At 36.0% G+C, this 17,793-nt stretch overlaps 1 protein-coding gene across 1 annotated transcript in view; it reads right to left on the bottom strand.

The window, feature by feature from the left end:
- Window positions 1-17,793, bottom strand: part of LOC108391143 (complement C5-like) — a 55,833-nt gene that overhangs the window by 1,170 nt on the left and 36,870 nt on the right. Inside the window, exons 18-22 of the mRNA XM_073218041.1 lie at window positions 15,219-15,281; window positions 13,164-13,361; window positions 8,857-8,941; window positions 6,903-6,976; window positions 4,871-4,994 (exon numbers count right to left, since the gene is read on the bottom strand). Coding sequence (XP_073074142.1) covers window positions 4,909-4,994; window positions 6,903-6,976; window positions 8,857-8,941; window positions 13,164-13,361; window positions 15,219-15,281 — 506 coding nt within the window. The 3' untranslated portion in view covers window positions 4,871-4,908. The remainder of the gene's footprint in view (window positions 1-4,870; window positions 4,995-6,902; window positions 6,977-8,856; window positions 8,942-13,163; window positions 13,362-15,218; window positions 15,282-17,793) is intronic.

The raw sequence follows: 17,793 nt of genomic DNA, 5'->3' as shown, positions 1-17,793 counted from the left end.
CCGTAGGGCTCTGGATTACCCTGAGGTCTGCCCTGCCCATGGCAGCTCAGGGGATTAACCCAGAGGCTGCTCCTGGTGTGCAAGTAACCGACACAGGCAGCGGAGAAGGGCAAAGTGACCAGCAAGCAGGAAGGGACTTTGTTCTCCCAGCTGACACACACGCCACCTGCCTATGACTACATCAATCATCATGAACAGGCAGAAGAATCTGGTCCAGTCGAGAATCACCCAGACAAGCCCTGAGAGAGGGCCTAGGTAGATAGATCTAACCAATCTTCCTGAAAAAGAATTCAAAATAAAGGTCATAGCCATGCTGATGGACCTGCAAAGAAATATGCAAGAGCTAAGGGATGAAGTCAGGAGGGAGATAACAGAAATGAAACAATCTCTGGAAGGACTTAAGAGCAGACTGGATGAGGTACAAGAGGCTGTTAATGGAATAGAAATCAGACAACAGGAATACAGAGAAGCTGAGGCAGAGAGAGATAAAAGGATCTCCAGGAATGAAAGAATATTGAGAGAACTGCATGACCAATCCAAATGGAACAATATTCACATTATAGGGGTACCAGAGGAAGAAGATAGAGAAAAAGGGATAGAAAGTGTCTTTGAAGAAATAATTGCTGAAAACTTCCCCAAACTGGGGGAGGAAATAGTCTCTCAGACCATGGAAGCCCACAGATCTCCCAACACAAGGGACCCAAGGAGGACAACACCAAGACATGTAATAATTAAAATGGCAAAGATCAAAGACAAGGACAGAGTATTAAAGGCAGCCAGCGAGAGAAAAAAGATCACCTACAAAGGAAAACCCATCAGGCTATCATCAGACTTCTTAACATAAACCTTACAGGCCAGAAGAGAATGGCATGATATATTTAATGCAATGAAACAGAAGGGCCTTGAACCAAGAATACTGTGTCCAGCACGATTATCATTTAAATATGAAGGAGGGATTAAAAAATTCCCAGACAAGCAAAAGTTAAGGGAATTTGCCTCCCACAAACCACCTCTACAGGATATTTTAAAGGGACTGCTCTAGATGGAAGCACTCCTAAGGCTAAATAGATGTCATCAGAGAAAATAAAATCACACGAAAGAAAGCAGACCAACCAAATACTAATTAAAGGCAAAAAATAAAATCAACTATTCACAAAAGCAGTCAAAGGAAACACAAAAGAGTACAGAATAAAACACCTAACATATAAAGAATGGAGGAGGAGGAATAAGAAGGGAGAGAAATAAAGAATCATCACACTGTGTTTATAATAGCTTAATAAGCGAGTTAAGTTAGATGGTTAGATAGTAAAGAAGCTACCCTTGAACCTTTGGTAACCACGAATCTAAAGCCTGCAATGGCAATAAGCACATATCTTTCAATAATCACCCTAAATGTAAATGGACTGAATGCACTAATCAAAAGACACAGAGTAATAGAATGGATAAAAAAGCAAGACCCATCTATATGCTGCTTACAAGAGACTCACCTCAAACCCAAAGACATATACAGACTAAAAGTGAAGGGATGGAAAAAGATATTTCATGCAAACAATAGGGAGAAAAAAGCAGGTGTTGCAGTACTTGCATCAGACAAAATAGACTTCAAAACAAAAAAAGTAACAAGAGATAAAGAAGGACATTACATAATGATAAAGGGCTCAGTCCAACAAGAGGATATAACCATTATAAATACATATGCACCCAACACAGGAGCACCAGCATATGTGAAACAAATACTAACAGAACTAAAGGAGGAAACAGAATGTAATGCATTCATTTTAGGAGACTTCAACATACCACTCACCAAAAGGACAGATCCACCAGACAGAAAATAAGGACACAGAGGCACTGAACAGCACACCAGAACAGATGGACCTAACAGACATCTACAGAACTCTACACCCAAAAGCAGCAGGATACACATTCTTCTCAAGTGCACATGGAACATTTTCTAGAATAGACCACATACTAAGCCATAAAATTCAGATTTTTATAATAAGTTGGAAAGAAAGAATGAATTCTGGGTTAGTTTGCACTCGCTGCCACAAAGTATTTTCATCTTTTGCATTCAATTTTCACGAATATTGCAGATCAAATGCTTAGAAACATGTTCAATTCTAGCAAAAATGCCAAAAAAATTATTTTTGGCAATACAAAGCATTTTCTAATAGAAGGCAGAATTCATAAAGAAATATATTTAAACATTTCGTTTTAAGACCTTGATTTTAGGAAAAAAAGTGAGTTTTTCTGCCAGCATGTACTCAACCAGGGAGACGTTTTCTCAGGCCATCAGGGGCCAGGAAGGAGCAGACCATCATGCAGATATTCAGCGCAAGGGGTAGTACCAAAGGCCAGCTAGTAGAAATCAGTGTCAGGCCGAGCTGGTCAAGTGGATGTGGCTACTATAAAATGATCCTCAGTTGTAGCAAAAAGGAAATTTATATGTTGATAACAAAGTTAGAGGGTTATGTCTGTGTTTGAGAACTTTTCTGTATCTTTTTTTGCATTAGCAGTAACTTCTTATCCCCATCTCAGTGCCTGGCACCTGAGTCAGTGCTAATAAGTGCGGGTTGCATAAATGCTGTCAATGAACTTGGCTCTGTAAGACTCCATCTTTTTACTTGCTTTTAATATAGAATGGCTAGGAATTCATAACTTCCAGTTGCTACAGTATTTCAAAGGAATCCCAGGAGCTGAGTAAAAATGTGAAGGTTTGGAATGTGGTGCCAAAATTTGGTTTAATGCCTAAATTTGGGTCTCTGTATGGCAGATCTTGCTCCAGGGCCCTTACCTCTAATAGAAGCATTGGGAACCGTAAATAAGAACAATTCACTGTTTTTGATTAATCCATTTCATAACCGTTCTTTTTTGGGGTAATTATTTATTTACTGGGTTTATACTTAGGGCAGCCAATCAAAACTGAGTGATCTCATTACCATTTTTAAAATGGAAATAAATTACAAAGTAGTGGTAATTAAGTGTGGTTTTATTCTACTTGAGGCCTTAACTGTAGGCATAAATAATACATATAAATCTTGTGAAATCTGAACCCTGAAAGAAATGAAACTGAGCACATTCCAAAAGAGTTAAGGAAGAATTTTAGATCTGTACGATCCCCTGTTTGAAAGAAAACTAGCTATCGTCTCTGGCAAGCTACTTAAGCCAGTGAGAATGGTTACCAAATAACATGCCTTATCGGGGCAAATAATGCCATTGAAAAGGCACTTTTACCTTAACCTTGCTATGTCATTCTCTACATTAATATTTATTTTAAAATTTATTCTTGTTCAAGTTGTTTTGCTTCCACGGGTTTTCACAACTCTAAACATGGTCATTAGGATAAATGTTTAATTCAGAGAGATCAAGGGCCACATAGCCAAATATGAGCAATTCCTGAGCTAGAAACCAGATAATGAATTTATTTGACAGATATTCAGTGTGTGCTCCCTCTTGGCAGGCACTCTGTCGAGTGCTGAGGAAGCAAACACAGGGACAAGTCTAGACTCTTCAGAACCCTCAGTGTGTGAGGTTGAGAGTCAGTCTGCTGGGCTTGGGTCCTGATTCTGCTACTTGCTGCTTGATGTTGGGCAAATTACTTAATCATTTTGTGCCTCAGTTTTCCCATCTATCAAGGGTGATAATATAATACCCCTTATATAAATAAAATACATAAAATAAAATACCTACTTTATTGGGTTGTAGTGAGTTAGATTAATTAACTCTTGTAAAAAGTTTAGGACAGAATCTGACCTTGAGTCAGTCCTCAATAAATGTAAGACTATTAGTGGGAGAGACAGACATTACTTAAATGAGCATGCTTACGAGTGTGTAATGATAAACTTGAGATAAATAATTGGAAGGAAAGTAACAAGTCTACAGAGGTTGTGTCTGGGACTCATGGAAGGTTCTCCAAGAAAATGGCTCTAAGTGGAGCTGTGAAAGATAAACTTGTGCAAACTATATTAGCATCCCAAACTGGGGTTGGGACTTTTAATTCCTGGATTCCTGTATTATATATTCATTTTTAATACACCACAACTCTTGGCACAATTAGTTTAAGATCAACTTGTTGGTCTGGAGCATCTGGAACCAATTTTTTTTTTTTTAGTGATACAAAAACATAAGCCTGAAAGTCAGAAGACCAAAGTTCTAATTTTAGCTCTGCTATCAACTCAGTATAGGACTAGGGAAGGGCCTTTAGTCTGCTTCTGAAAATTATTCAGAAGTTAAAAAGAATGTTTTCCTCCAGACTAGAATCTGGCCATAAAAATTGCCTGTGGTTTTCCCTTTCCATATCTATGCTGTTTTATTGTCATAAAATATTCAAGTCATTACTCCTGCTTGTGAAAATACTACCCACTCTCCAAGCTCCATCTCAAATGTGCAGAATGGGGGGGTAGGTGTTTTTATCTGCCAGTCTTCCTATTTTTACAGAGAAGAGGCCTTCCACTACTACCGTCTACATTAGCTAGTAGAAGAACCCTTCTCTTAATATTTTTTGTATTGAGATGAAACCCACATAACATTAAAACAACCATTTTAAAGTGAACAGTTCAGTGGTATTTAATATATTCACAATGTTATGCAACCAGTCTTCCTCTAATTCCAAAATATTTTCATTGCTCTAAAATAAAATCCCTTACCCATTAAGCAGTTGCTCCTTATTCCACCCCCCCATTTCCCTACCCTCAACCACATCAATGGCAGTCAGTCAGTCTCCCCTCTCCCTAACCCAAGCTCCTATTCAAATGTGTCTTAGACACTAAGTGCTCAAGTCACACTGCAGTAAAGTGAAGTAAATTGTGTGCAGTGGTTTTTACCATCGGATTTCTCAGCCATTGATTCTAGGGCCATGCAATTACCTACTTACTTAGGGTCCTAGAATTTTGATGTTGGAAACTGCCCCTTTCAATTGATTCCTGTAACATTGTTGATTATGACCACAGAATGGTCTTTGTGCACCGGCAACCACAGCACCTCAGCAACACACAGACCTGCAAGAGATGACAATGCACAGAAACATATTAGGGGTTCTTCATCTTCTCTAAAATTCTTGTTTTTTCCTGACTTTGAGGAAAAGAAAAAATGATATTGTTTACTTTTCTGTATTTCTCTCTTCTTGAAGTTTCTACTTATGTTTATTTCCCTAATCAATTGCTATTTTGGGAGTCTCCCATGAGCCAGTCACTGCTCTAGCCATTGCAGATACAGTAGTGAACAAGATGGGCAAACTCTTCCCTCTAATGAGGGAAACATAAATATCTGATGATCAGGAATCGATACATAGTATAAAGCAAGCAAGGTAGGGTCCTGGGGGACAGGACATGATAAAGGATGAATCCTCTTTTAAGAGAGGCTGGCCTGGAAAGGCCTGAAAGATGTGATAGAGTGAGCCATGGGACTATCTGGGGGACATATCTTCATCTCGAACATTCAAATAATGGCCATAAATAAGGAATCTTTATTATGATTATTTGTAAAGTTAAAAAAAACTCACTTTTTGTTATAGAAAAATTCAAACCATATACAAAGTAGAGAGAATGGTATGATGAACCCCCAGGTATCAATTACCCAGTTTCAGTGATTATCAATGTATGGCCAGTTTTTCTTCCTCTGTGCCCATCTCTCCCTACATTCTCTGGATTATTTTGAAGCAAATCCTAGCATCATATTATTTTTATCTATAAATAATTTAGTGTATATATCTCAAAGATAATAACTTCCCTTTTAAAGCCTCCCCTTCAAAAAGTGATACTTTCTTAATGTCATCAAATATCCAGTCAGTGTTCATGTTACCCCCAACAGTGGATAAGCTAAAAAAAAAAAAAGAACATGGAGTAACTTCCATTAGCTCTAAAATAATTTCCTTAAAGACACTAAGGTAAAGTGTTAATTATACACTCACAACTTTTTTTAGGTACAGTCTGTTCTGTTATAGGTGTACACCTGAACTGTAACTTAGTTCATAAAGACTGATAAAATAAGGGGATGATAGCAATGTATCTCATTGATTCATATTATTATTTTTGCCACCGTGTAATAGCAGCTGAACATAAAGTACACTACACAGTCGAGCACAGTCAACAAATGGGAAGTAAGAGTACTAAGACATGATGCCTACTCACCTTACATTCTCCCCTTACCTCAGTATGGCCATCAGCTTCCCCAGATGTCTGTGCATTTTGTTGTCTCAGTAACTCAGCTGTCTCAGCCTTCCCTCACACCACCTTCCATCAAGCTACCTTTATTTATTTTTTCTTTTAAAGATACTGTGCTTATTGTCAATGTTGTTCATGTGAAAACTTCATAAAGATTGTATATCAATGATACTTTAATTAAAAAAAGATACTGTGTTTACTGAAATGGTTTTCCTTAGAATTTAATATCTTTCTAAGGTTATCAGAATGGAGCTCTTTTGTTCCTGTTGTTAATGCTCTGGTTAAAAAGTTGCACAGATTTTTTAGCAGCCTGTCCCAATCCTATTTTTTAATGTAGCAAAAAGGTTATTAATTATTATGGAACCCATTTAGTGGGTGAAAATATTGAATTGTGAAAAATCAAATAAATATCCTTAAAAATAATTTACAAATGGGTCTGATTTGCACTGCTACCCATAATCTGGGGAGAACTTAGTAATGAGCCCTGTTTTTATCCCCTACCTCAAACTCCCAGCAAATCAAAAAGGTTTTAGGAAAGAAGGAACTTAAAATTGTTGCTCACAAAACAATGGCTTATAAAAACATTAAATAAGCAAAATATGTTAAAAAACATAGATACTGCTTTTTTTACCCAGGTTATAATGAAAGTCTAAATATGTTATCAAAGTTCTGCGTGAACTGTTAATAAAATGATAAACGTATTACAATGAACAAACTATTCTCAATTCAGTATTAGCTGCCTACCTTCATTTGAAATGCCAACACCTACAATTTCCCAGGTAGTTACAAAATCGGGTAGCATCAACTCCAGCTGATGCCTGGAAAATGAAATGTTTCAGAGCTGTCAAACACAGGTGAGCCTTAATTGACTTGGAACCAACCTAACATCATCTCCTATTAATCAGACTGTTTGTAATTTTCCCATATAGCTCTTGAAGCAAATCACAAGAAGACAAAGATGAATCAGTGGCCATGGGTAGAGGTGAGGTTAAGAAAAGAGCAGAGGTCTTTTATACACTTATAACTTATATATCTATTAGGTTGAACCATATGAAAACTGCTGTTGCATAGGTAAAGAATATTCGGATATAGGCAGATACATATGATTTGCCATGGAATGACTGCTTGTGTTTCCCTAAATTGGTATGTCGAAATCTAATCCCCAGTATTTGTGGTGGGAGTCTTTGGGGGGTGATTAGGTCATTAAGGTGGAGCCCTCATGAATGGGACTAGTGCCCTTATAAAAGAGGTCCCCAGGAATTTCCTCGTCCCTTCTGCCATGAGGGGTCACAGTGAAAAACCATCCATCTGTGAACCAGAAATCAGGCTTTCACCAGACACTGAATCTGCTGCTATCTTGATCTTGGACTTCTTAGCCTCCAGAACTGAGAGAAATAAATTTCTGTAGTTTATAAGCCACTTAGCCTGTGGTATTCTGTTATAGTAGTCCAAACAGACCAAGGCATGGTTCAACTTAACATATACTCCCATGTTTTGTTTTCATTTCCCTACTTTTATAAATTGAAAGGACTGTGATTAGTTATCAGATAAAAATTAAACTATATTGTGAGCCCTCCTAAGAAAAGTAGAATATACAAAAATAGTTGAAACAAAAGGAATATCAGAATACCAAAGTCCATTAGAATCTTTTCAGTGGACATTTCCTAAGTGCCTATCATGTATACAGCACAGTCCTAAGACTAAGAATGGGGATAAATAACAAAGGGTCTGTCTTCAAGGAATGTACTCTAGAAGAGGAGAGAGATATATGTACAAATACATCATCACAGACAGTAATAAGTGCTTCAATAGAAGCATGTACAAACTACAGTGAGATTCCAGAGAAATAGTATTTGACTTCTTGGGGGCCACTTTTTGGATAACCCAGTGTCTGAGCTGGGTTATCATATGTGGAATGCAGCTTGTCAGGAGTGGGGGGTTATGAGGGAGGAGTTCCAGGAAAAGGTATGAGGAGAGCAAGTATTGCTGGAGCAGAAAGGGCACAATAGGGGATAGAGGCAAAGGCTGCCAGGAGAAGAGCTTGAGCTGTTGTTAAGCCCCTGGATGAGAATGCTTTAATCTACATAGATTTTGCCTAATAGGTCACAGAGAAGTGGCCTTAGGTGGGGAAGTGGCATGCTTAGACTTGGATTTTAACATAATCACACAGGCAGCTGTGCCTGGATAATTGGAATGGAGACGTGGACAAGGCTGGAGTCAGAGTAAAGGAGGCTGTTGCACATCAGGTAGGTCGTGACAACTAATAAAATCTGATTACTTCCCAAGGCTTATGGATAATCAATGTTTAACAGTGTATGTTTGTTATATGAGGAAAATATTGTCTCCTTTTGTTATACAGATAAGTAACATTGGAAGTACATACTTACATGCACAGTATACGTTGTTGGAGAATTTGTCATAAAACAGTTGTCTAGGAAGACTGAAATAATTATAAAGAAATTCCAAGCCCAGATACCACCCCAATTACATGCTCAGAAAAATGGCATTCTTCTACAAAGATCATTAGTTCTGCATTAATTCTACTACTGAGGGAAAAAACAGCTCAACAACCAATCAAAGATGTCAGTGCTATCTTTAATTATCAAAGAAATCCTTGGAAGAGTGACAGACCATTTATTTATCATATCTGAATATTTTTAAAAATTCCTAAGGAAAAGAAAGATAAAGTCTTAAATACCTTTTAGGAACATGATATATGTTCCATAACCAGTTTTCTAAAAAAATGCTGCTTACAAATTCTCTGATATGCATGGTTGGTCCCTCTGAATTAGAAATATAAAACACAGAGTAAACATAACATGCAATACCTGTTAAAGTAGGGTGGTTAACTTTTAATTACAGATTTTGAGGAATTTGGTCAAACATTTAATTTTTGTGGTATCAAAATACAAAAATAAAGTCCTTGGTTTAAGGTGTCTTAAATATATTAAATGCAAAAAGCAAGGTACAGAATGGTAATATCTCATAAGTATAAAACAAAATATATATATAGATATAGATACAGATGTAGATATGTGTAAATATGTGGCCAGGCAGAGTATATTTATGGAAGGATATCAACAACAGCAATATCTTGCAAAGCAGTATTATTTTTATAATAAAAACTAGTGTAAATTTTTAACAAAAGGATAAAGAAGAAGGATGTACCAAAACAAATCAACAAAAAGCAAGAAAGGATATAAAGAAATAATAAGAAAGCATATTCAGTAGAAAACTGAATGTTTATATAAAAGAACAGGAATAAGTACAAACTCAACAAACATGAATGGGCTTAATATGTATCCCATTAAAATTCAGACATTCTCTAAACAGGTAATGAATAAAAAAACTCATTTAGATTTAAAAGATATACATAACCACCAAATGATATAGAAAAATTGAAAAGAAAGGAATAGAAAGCCATATATCAGCCAAATACTGGCAAAAAGTAAGTTGGTAGTTAAATTATAACGTCTGATAAAATAGAGAACTCAAAACATTTCAATGGGATAAAGAGAAATATTTTATGTGGATAAAGTCACAATCTACCAAAAAGAGATAGTCATAAATCTTTATGCACTTAAAACCATAGTTTTAAAATATATACAGCAAAAACTGTAAGAAATACAAGATATCTTAACAATTCAAATATTAAAAACAAATGTAATTAACTTAAAAAGTTAAATAACAAAACAAACTTAAAGTAGAAGAAATTAATGAACTGTTTAGGGATAAAGCAATAAAACAGAAAACAATTACAGATGTCATCAACAAAATTAAAAGTTGTTTCTTTGAAAAGACCAATACAATGGAGAAAACTGGCAAGTCTGACCAAGAAGAAAAGAGGACACAAATTAACTACAGGGAAATATTTTTGTAAACTTGGAGTAAGGAAAGCTTTTCTACTGAAGATACCAACACCAGGAGCTCTAGGCAGATTTGACACCTAAATATTAAATACTCCAGGTACTGTAAACAAAGGTTAAAAGACCAATGGATTGGGAGAAAATTCTTGCAACATATTTATCATATTTTTATGTGCGTTTTTCACATATATGTACGTGTGTTACATATATTTGCAACTTACATAACAGTCAAGGATTTCTCTCCATGATGTTTAACAATGCCTGTAAATGATAAGCCAAAGGGAGACCAGCCAAAGCAAAAATCGACAAAAGTATAAAAGGTTAATTCATGGGAGGAATATCACTGGCCAACAAACACATATAAACATATGCAATTATTGTCAATTTACATGAAATCAATTTGTTAAATCAAATGAGATATCATTTTTGACTCATCAGATTGGCAAAAATTATAGATGGATAATATCCCATTTGGATAGGAGGTTGGTGGTAGTGGGAATTGGTACCATCTTTTCAGACATGAGCCTACTCTTTGATTCAGCAATCCTACCTATGACAATGACATCTATCTTATAGAAAAAATATTACACATATGCACGGAGATGCAAAACAATGCTTTTCTTTGCAGGACTGTTTCTAGTACTGAAAATCTGGGAACAAATTATATAGCCATTATAGCTGGTTGAAGAGTGGTCCCCAAAAGATATTTCCGAATCCTACCTCTTACCCAAGGAAAATAAAATCAATAATTTGAAAAGCTATATACACCCCTGTATATTGCAGCATTATTTGCAATAACCAAGATATGGAAGCAACCTAAGTATCCATCAATAGATGAATGGATAAAAATGTGGTACACATATGTATAATGGAGTATCACTAAGCCATAAAAAAGAATGAAATCTTGTCCTCTGAGACAACATGGATGGACCTAGAGAGCATTATGCTAAATGAAGGCAGAGAAAGACAAATGCCATATGATTTCACTTATAGGTGGGATCTGAAAAACAAAACGAATGAACAAAGAAACAAAACAGACTAAAAAACACAGAGAATGGCCTGTTGGTTATCATGGGGGGCGTTAAGTGAAACAGGTGAAGAGGATAAAGAGATTTAAACCTTAAATTTGACACAGAGCTGTAAGTGCAGCATAGCAAATACTGCCAATAGTATTGTTAATATCTTTGTATGGTGACAGATGATATTTACACTTACCATAGTGTGCTTTTAATAATGTATATAATTGTCAAATCACTATGATACATATCTAGAACCAATATAACATTGTGTATCAACCATATTTCAATAAAAAAAAATCCTAGCCCCTGGTATCTGAAAATGTGACCTTATTTGGGAATAGAGTCTTCATAAATGGAATTCAGGACTGAGAAATGAGATCACCCTGGATTCGGGTGAGCCCTAAGTCCTGATAAGGTGTCCTTATAAGAGAGAGAAAAGAAGACACAGAAACACAGGGGAGACTACCATGTGAAGACAGAGGCAGAGACTGGAGTGATGTTATCTATAAACCAAGGAACACCAGGAGCCAACAGAAGCTCAAAGGGGCAAGGAAGTACCCTTCCTAGAGACTTTGGAGGGAGTATGGTCCTACTGACAACTTGAATCTCAACTTCTGACCTCCAGAACCATAAGAAAACAAATTTCTGTTATTTTAAGTTACCAGGTTTGTGGTAATTTGTTATAGTAGCCCTAGGAAACTACCCATTAATGTGTAATGGTTAAATAAATAAAGGCATAGCAATATTTTCAAATATTAGATGATCATTACAAAGCATGAGGCAGCTTTTTCCTCTGTCCTGATGTGAAAATAAGTTTGTGATATTTTGCCAACATTAAAAAAGGCACATTGCAGAAGTATATGTAGCCCATTTATGTAGCATGATCCCATTTTTGTAGAATTCTGTTGACAATAGTTAACACTATGGGGCCAAGGGAGTATAAGAAAACTGACGTGTTTTTTAATGCTTAATCTTAAATTTTTTATTGTTTTTCCTCTAAATTTTGTTGTTAGACTTTTTTTAAGCTTATAGGCTATACTGCCTTCATATATATTTTAAATCTTTAAAAAAGTTTTTTCAATGAAAATACATACATTCATAAGGCTCAGGAGGATTTCCCCACAATATTGTTATTATTAAGGATTTAAGATAAGTTTTATATTTTGAAGTATTTTTCAGAGCTTACTTGTTTATACACTTTTACAGGTTAATGGAAAGGCACAAAGAAGTTATTAAGTATTTTTTTAGAAGTTATTTAATAAGGAAACAAATTTGTGACTATGAGAGGTGATAGATGTTAACTAAACATTGTGGTGATCATTTCATCATATACATAATTCAATTATTATGCTGTACACCTTAAACTTATACAATGTTACATGTCAATTATATCAGTAAAACTGGAAAAAAATTTTAAATATAAGATGTAAAAATATAATTTAAAAATTAAAATATTCACTTTTTAAAGTACAGAGTCAAACTAAAGTTGCAATAATTTTTCTTAGTTATTCTCTGTCTTAAATCGCACGATCTCCACAGTTGTGTAGTTAAATAGAGTTCAGGTGAAACCAAAGAAAATAGGTTGAAAAGCAGATAGTAAAATTAAACAAAATTTTACTACATTGTACTAATCAATATTTTCCACACAAACCATGTGAAACTGAACTAAAGGAAATTCTTTTCTATATATATTTATGTGGTTCCTTATACTAATACTTCTTGTTGGCTATACTTTGTGGCAGAATCAAGAATAATATTTTGATTCTTCAAAGTATATTATTTTCTTTATGAGAGATTTTAAGTATCATGTGTGGCCAATGATATATGCACAAAATGAGCATCACAGAATTATTTAGTCAAATATTTTCATATTACAAATTAGCTCTTAGAGAATAAATAATGAGCTGCAGCCATTACACAGTGACTTAGTAGTAAAGCTGCAACTAGTGGTGCCCAAACTAGTATTACTGCCACTGCTCGCTCTGTTTTTTCAAGCTGAATTGCAGTTTATGCTTTTTTTCTACATTAAACAAAGTTTAGAAATACTTCCCAGGGTAGCTCAAACTCTGCCTGGAACCCTTTTACTGAACTGCACATGGAGTAGGAGCTTTTTCGCATACCTCCAAGTCTTGCCAGGATTGCAGGTGTGTGAGAAGTCTCGTTCCGCAGTTGATCTGCCAGGTTACAACACTGAAGGAAAGCTTTGGAACAATTTGGGCCAACTGTAACCTTCGCAGCTCTCTTCTCACAGCTCTCCACATTTTCATGAGCTCCATCATAACAGCACTGCTGGACAATCAGGTGTCTGAATGTGGATGCTGAGATGATAATACAACTGCTCTTAGCCAAATACAAATTCAAAGTCTTAGGGGTGGACTTAAAGGGTGTGGCCCAACTTCTTCCCTGGTGCCCCCCTCCATGAACCATCTAGTACCAGTGGTTGACTGACCCCAGGCAGCCTGTTCATTTCAGAGCTGAAAACTTCCTGACATCTAAGCCAAAATGTAACTCCTGTTACTGGTACCCTTATTGGTACAACAGATTTGAACTCATGCAGAAAATGTCAATAATCACCAGTCCCTTGAATATTTGAAGACACTCCATGTCTTACTCTTTGATAAACATCTCTGGGGCTTTTTATTTTATTTTATTTTGTTATTTTGTTATCATTAATCTACAATTACATGAGGAACATAATGTTTACTAGGCTTCTCCCTTCACCAAGTCCCCCCCCACCCCATTACAGTCACTGTCCATCAGCGTAGTAAGATGCTGTAGAATCACTACTTGTCTTCTCTGTGTTGCACAGCCCTCTCCATGCCACCACCCCCACATTCTGAGGCTTTTTTATTGAGACCATGTTTTTGTGGGATGTGGTTGGTATCAAAACCCTCAGTCACTCTTCGCTGGATACTCACTTTGTCAAGCTAGTCAAGCCACAGAAAGTATGAAGCCTGAGTCAGTATGAATAGAAGAGCAAGAATTTAAGCTGCCCCCCTATGTTCTCAAAAACCACTGAATGGGACTTTAGAATTAATCATGTCCTTTTCTACCATTTAGAGATAGGAAATGGTGGAGCAGAAAGGGAAAAAAACTTGTCCAAGTGGGCACAGCCACTAAAGGGCAGAGCCAGGGCTGGAGCCAGGGGGCAGTATCATGAGGTGAAAAGGCCACTGGACTAGTGGCCTCTGATACCTGTGGTAGCCCCATCTTTTCTAGTCACTTTGTCTTGGTAAGATAGTTCAGTTTTCAGATGTTCATTCTGGTATCATTAAATGACTATAATTTCTGTCTAGTCTAGGTGAGAGTGTGGTTTTATTCTTTAAAAAGAATAAGGCATAATAAGTCACTGTTTATTGAGTTCCTTCTAAACTAAGTGCTTTACCTGCATGAACTCATTTAATTCTCATAACTCTGCAAGGCAGAGAGAAACTGTCTCCATTTTGCAGCAGAAGAAACTGAGGCTTAGGGAGAGTAACTTGGCTAAGGTCACATAGCTATAAATAGTAAGCCAAACCCCAAACCTGGTCTCTAATTCTAAAAACCTTGTTCTTTATATCATGCCTTCTAATTATCTGTTTTGGCAAGTACCTACTGAAATGGTGGTATGTTGGGGACTATTAATATTCTCATCATTATTATTAAAGCACAGTATCTATAACTCCCCAATAATTAACATTATTGATAGTATATCTGAAATTTAAGTGGTATATAAAAACCAGTTCTTTTGGACCCATCTGCCTAATAATCTGGATAGGTCCTGAACATCATTAAAATAAAGAGAAGTAGTTCCCAGTAGAACATAGTGGTCACCAGTGCAGTGGGCTCTGCTATCAGTCTGATCTGGATTTGTGACAATTTAATGGAAGTTGTGCATTAAACTGCTGCACCAGTTACTATGACAAAGAGTAAAATCTATGGGACAATTAAAATCTAACTCTGTTATAACTACAGAGAATGGATGTGATGGTGACCTACTTCCTTTAGGTTAGGACTATGTTAAATAAATGTGGGTTAATTTACCCAGTTTGCTTTACCCTTACAGAAAATAAAAGCTGAAAGTGTCCACAGGTCTTTTTTCACTTGGTCTATATCAATTAGCTAGCAAGAGAAAATGTAACAGATTCTGGGTTATTCCAGTAACTTCTGAAAACAAATGTGAAACTTTGGAGTACCTAGATCCTTTATTTTCTCCTCCAAATCTCTTCTTGATCTGAGAATTTTCTTAAATGATCCATCTGTTAAAAAACACAAAAAGAGAACATCTCTCAGAATAAATGCATCCAGAAATTAACTAAATGATTGATTCACAGAATTGGACTGAGCACATTTTATCAGAGATCATGTTCTATTTCCCACAGTCATTCTGATCTACAAATACCTTAGTACAGGGATGTGCATGAATAAATGAGCATATTTCTTGTTAGCAATATTATAATTTGGTCTTTGAAAAAGAATTAGCTCAAGAAGCTCAAATATGGTAAGACAAAAAGCAATGAATGTACACATTTTTAAGGTAGTTTGTCCATCTCTTTAAAACATATTTAGTGAGTGCCTCACCTCTTCCAGTTAGGGAACACAAAGATCAGTAAAATCCAGTCCTTATCTGCAAGGAATATCTCAAAAATCTAAATATGGGTACATTCTTTTGATGTTATAATGCCATACTGAGTACAAGGAGACTGTTAGGGGCTGAATTAGGCCCCTTCACAAATTCCTATTTGAAGTCCTAAACCTCACTACCTCAGATGTGTCTGTATTTGGAGACAGGGTTTTAAAAGAGGCATTTCAGGTTAAATTAGGTCATTGGGTGGGCCATGATCCACTATGACTGGTTTCATTATAAGAAAAGATTAGAATGCAGACACATACAGAAGAGAGATTGTATGAAGACACAGGGAGAAAGTGGCCATCTGTAAGCCAAGAAGAGAGGCCTTAGAAGAAACCAGCTCAATGACACCATGATCTTGGACTTCCAGCCTCCAAAACTGTGAGGAAATAATTTCTGCTGTTTAAGTGACCTAGTCTGTGGTCCTTTGTTATGGTAGCCCTGGAAAACTAATACAGGAGGAGAGATCAGTTCAAGGCCAGGTTGGGAGTGGGAGTTGGGGGAGAAAGTGAAGTTTGAATTTGTATGGCAAATTAGAGGAGGAAGTCACTCCAGGCAGAGGTATAATGGAACAAGGGCTTCTCTCAGGTGCTCCAAGGAGACAAGTGAGGTTTAAGCACAGAGCCTTTAAAGGCAGATAAAAGGAACAATAGTAGGAATATTCTGGAGCAGTTTAATCCCACCTAGGATAGATTCTACTGTGTAGAGGTAACTGGGAGCTAGTGAAGGGTTTTATGTCAGTGCTGACTAGCTTATCAGAAATGTGTTATGAGAGTGAATGGGTGGAAAAAAGCTATTTCAAGCAAATGGTAACCAAAAGAGAGGAGGGGTGGCTATACTTATGTCAGACAAAATAGACTTAAAGTCAAAATTGTCACAAGAGACAAAGAGGGATATTATATATTGAAAAGAGGATTAATCCACCAGGAACATATAACAACTATAAATACATATGTGCCTAACAACAGAGCACCTAAATATAAGGGAGAAATAGACAGCAATACAATAATATAGGGGACTTCAATATTCCATTTTAAATAATCAAACATCCAGATGGGAAATCAATATGGAAACAGAGGATGTGAACAACTCTATAGAAATATGGGCCTAACAGACATATACAGAACATTCCACCCAACAGCATTGGAATAAATATTCTTCTTAAAGACACACAAGTCATTCTTCAGGATATATCACATGTTAGGTCACAAAATAAATTTTAACCAATTTTAAAAAGATTGAAATAATATCAAGTATCTTTTCTGACCACAATGAACAAAACTAGAAATCAGTAACAGAAAAAAAATTTGGAAAATTCATAAATATGTAGAAATTAAACAACACACTCTTGAACAACCATTGGATCAAGGAAGAAATTAAAAAGGGAATTAGACCTCAAGACAAATGAAAATAAAAATACAATGTGCCAAAACTTATGGGATGCAGCAAAAACAGTACTAAGAAGGAAGTTGATAGGATAAACACCTAATTTTAAAAAGAAGAAAGATCCTAAATAAACAACCTACCTTCACACCTTGAGGAACTAGAGAAAGAACAAACTAAGCTCAAAGTTCATGGAAGGAAATATACAAGATTAGAACCAAAATAAACATAATAGAAAAAAATCAATGAAACTAAAAGTTGGTTTTTCAAAAAGATAAACAAAATTGACAAGCTCTTAGCTAAACTGAGAAAATAAAGAAGACTCAAATAAATAAAATCCGAAATGAAAAAAGAAACATACAACTGATGCCACAGATATAAAAAGGATTTTAAGAGACTACTATGAACAAGTACATGTCAACAACCTGGATAGCCTAGAAAAAATTAAATGGATAAATTCTTAGATGCATACAACCTACCAAGATAAAATCATGAGAGTTCAAACAGACCTATAACTAGTATGGAGTTTTAGTCAGTAATCAGAAACCTCCCAAAACATAAAAACACAGAACCAGATGGCTTCACTGGTGAATTCTACCAAAGGTTTAAAGAATTAGTGCCAATGCTTCTTAAACTCTTCCAAGGAATTGAAGGGGGGATACTTTTAAGTTCATCAGAACACTTCCAAACTTTATGGGGCCAGCATTAACCTGATGCGAAAGATAAGACACCACAAGAAAACAAAGCTACAGGCCAAT

Source organism: Manis javanica, chromosome 2 (assembly GCF_040802235.1).
Source record: "Manis javanica isolate MJ-LG chromosome 2, MJ_LKY, whole genome shotgun sequence".
Classification (NCBI taxonomy): domain Eukaryota; kingdom Metazoa; phylum Chordata; class Mammalia; order Pholidota; family Manidae; genus Manis; species Manis javanica.
The sequence above is the reverse complement of the archived record's forward strand: the minus strand, read 5'-3'. Positions and strand labels throughout refer to the sequence as shown.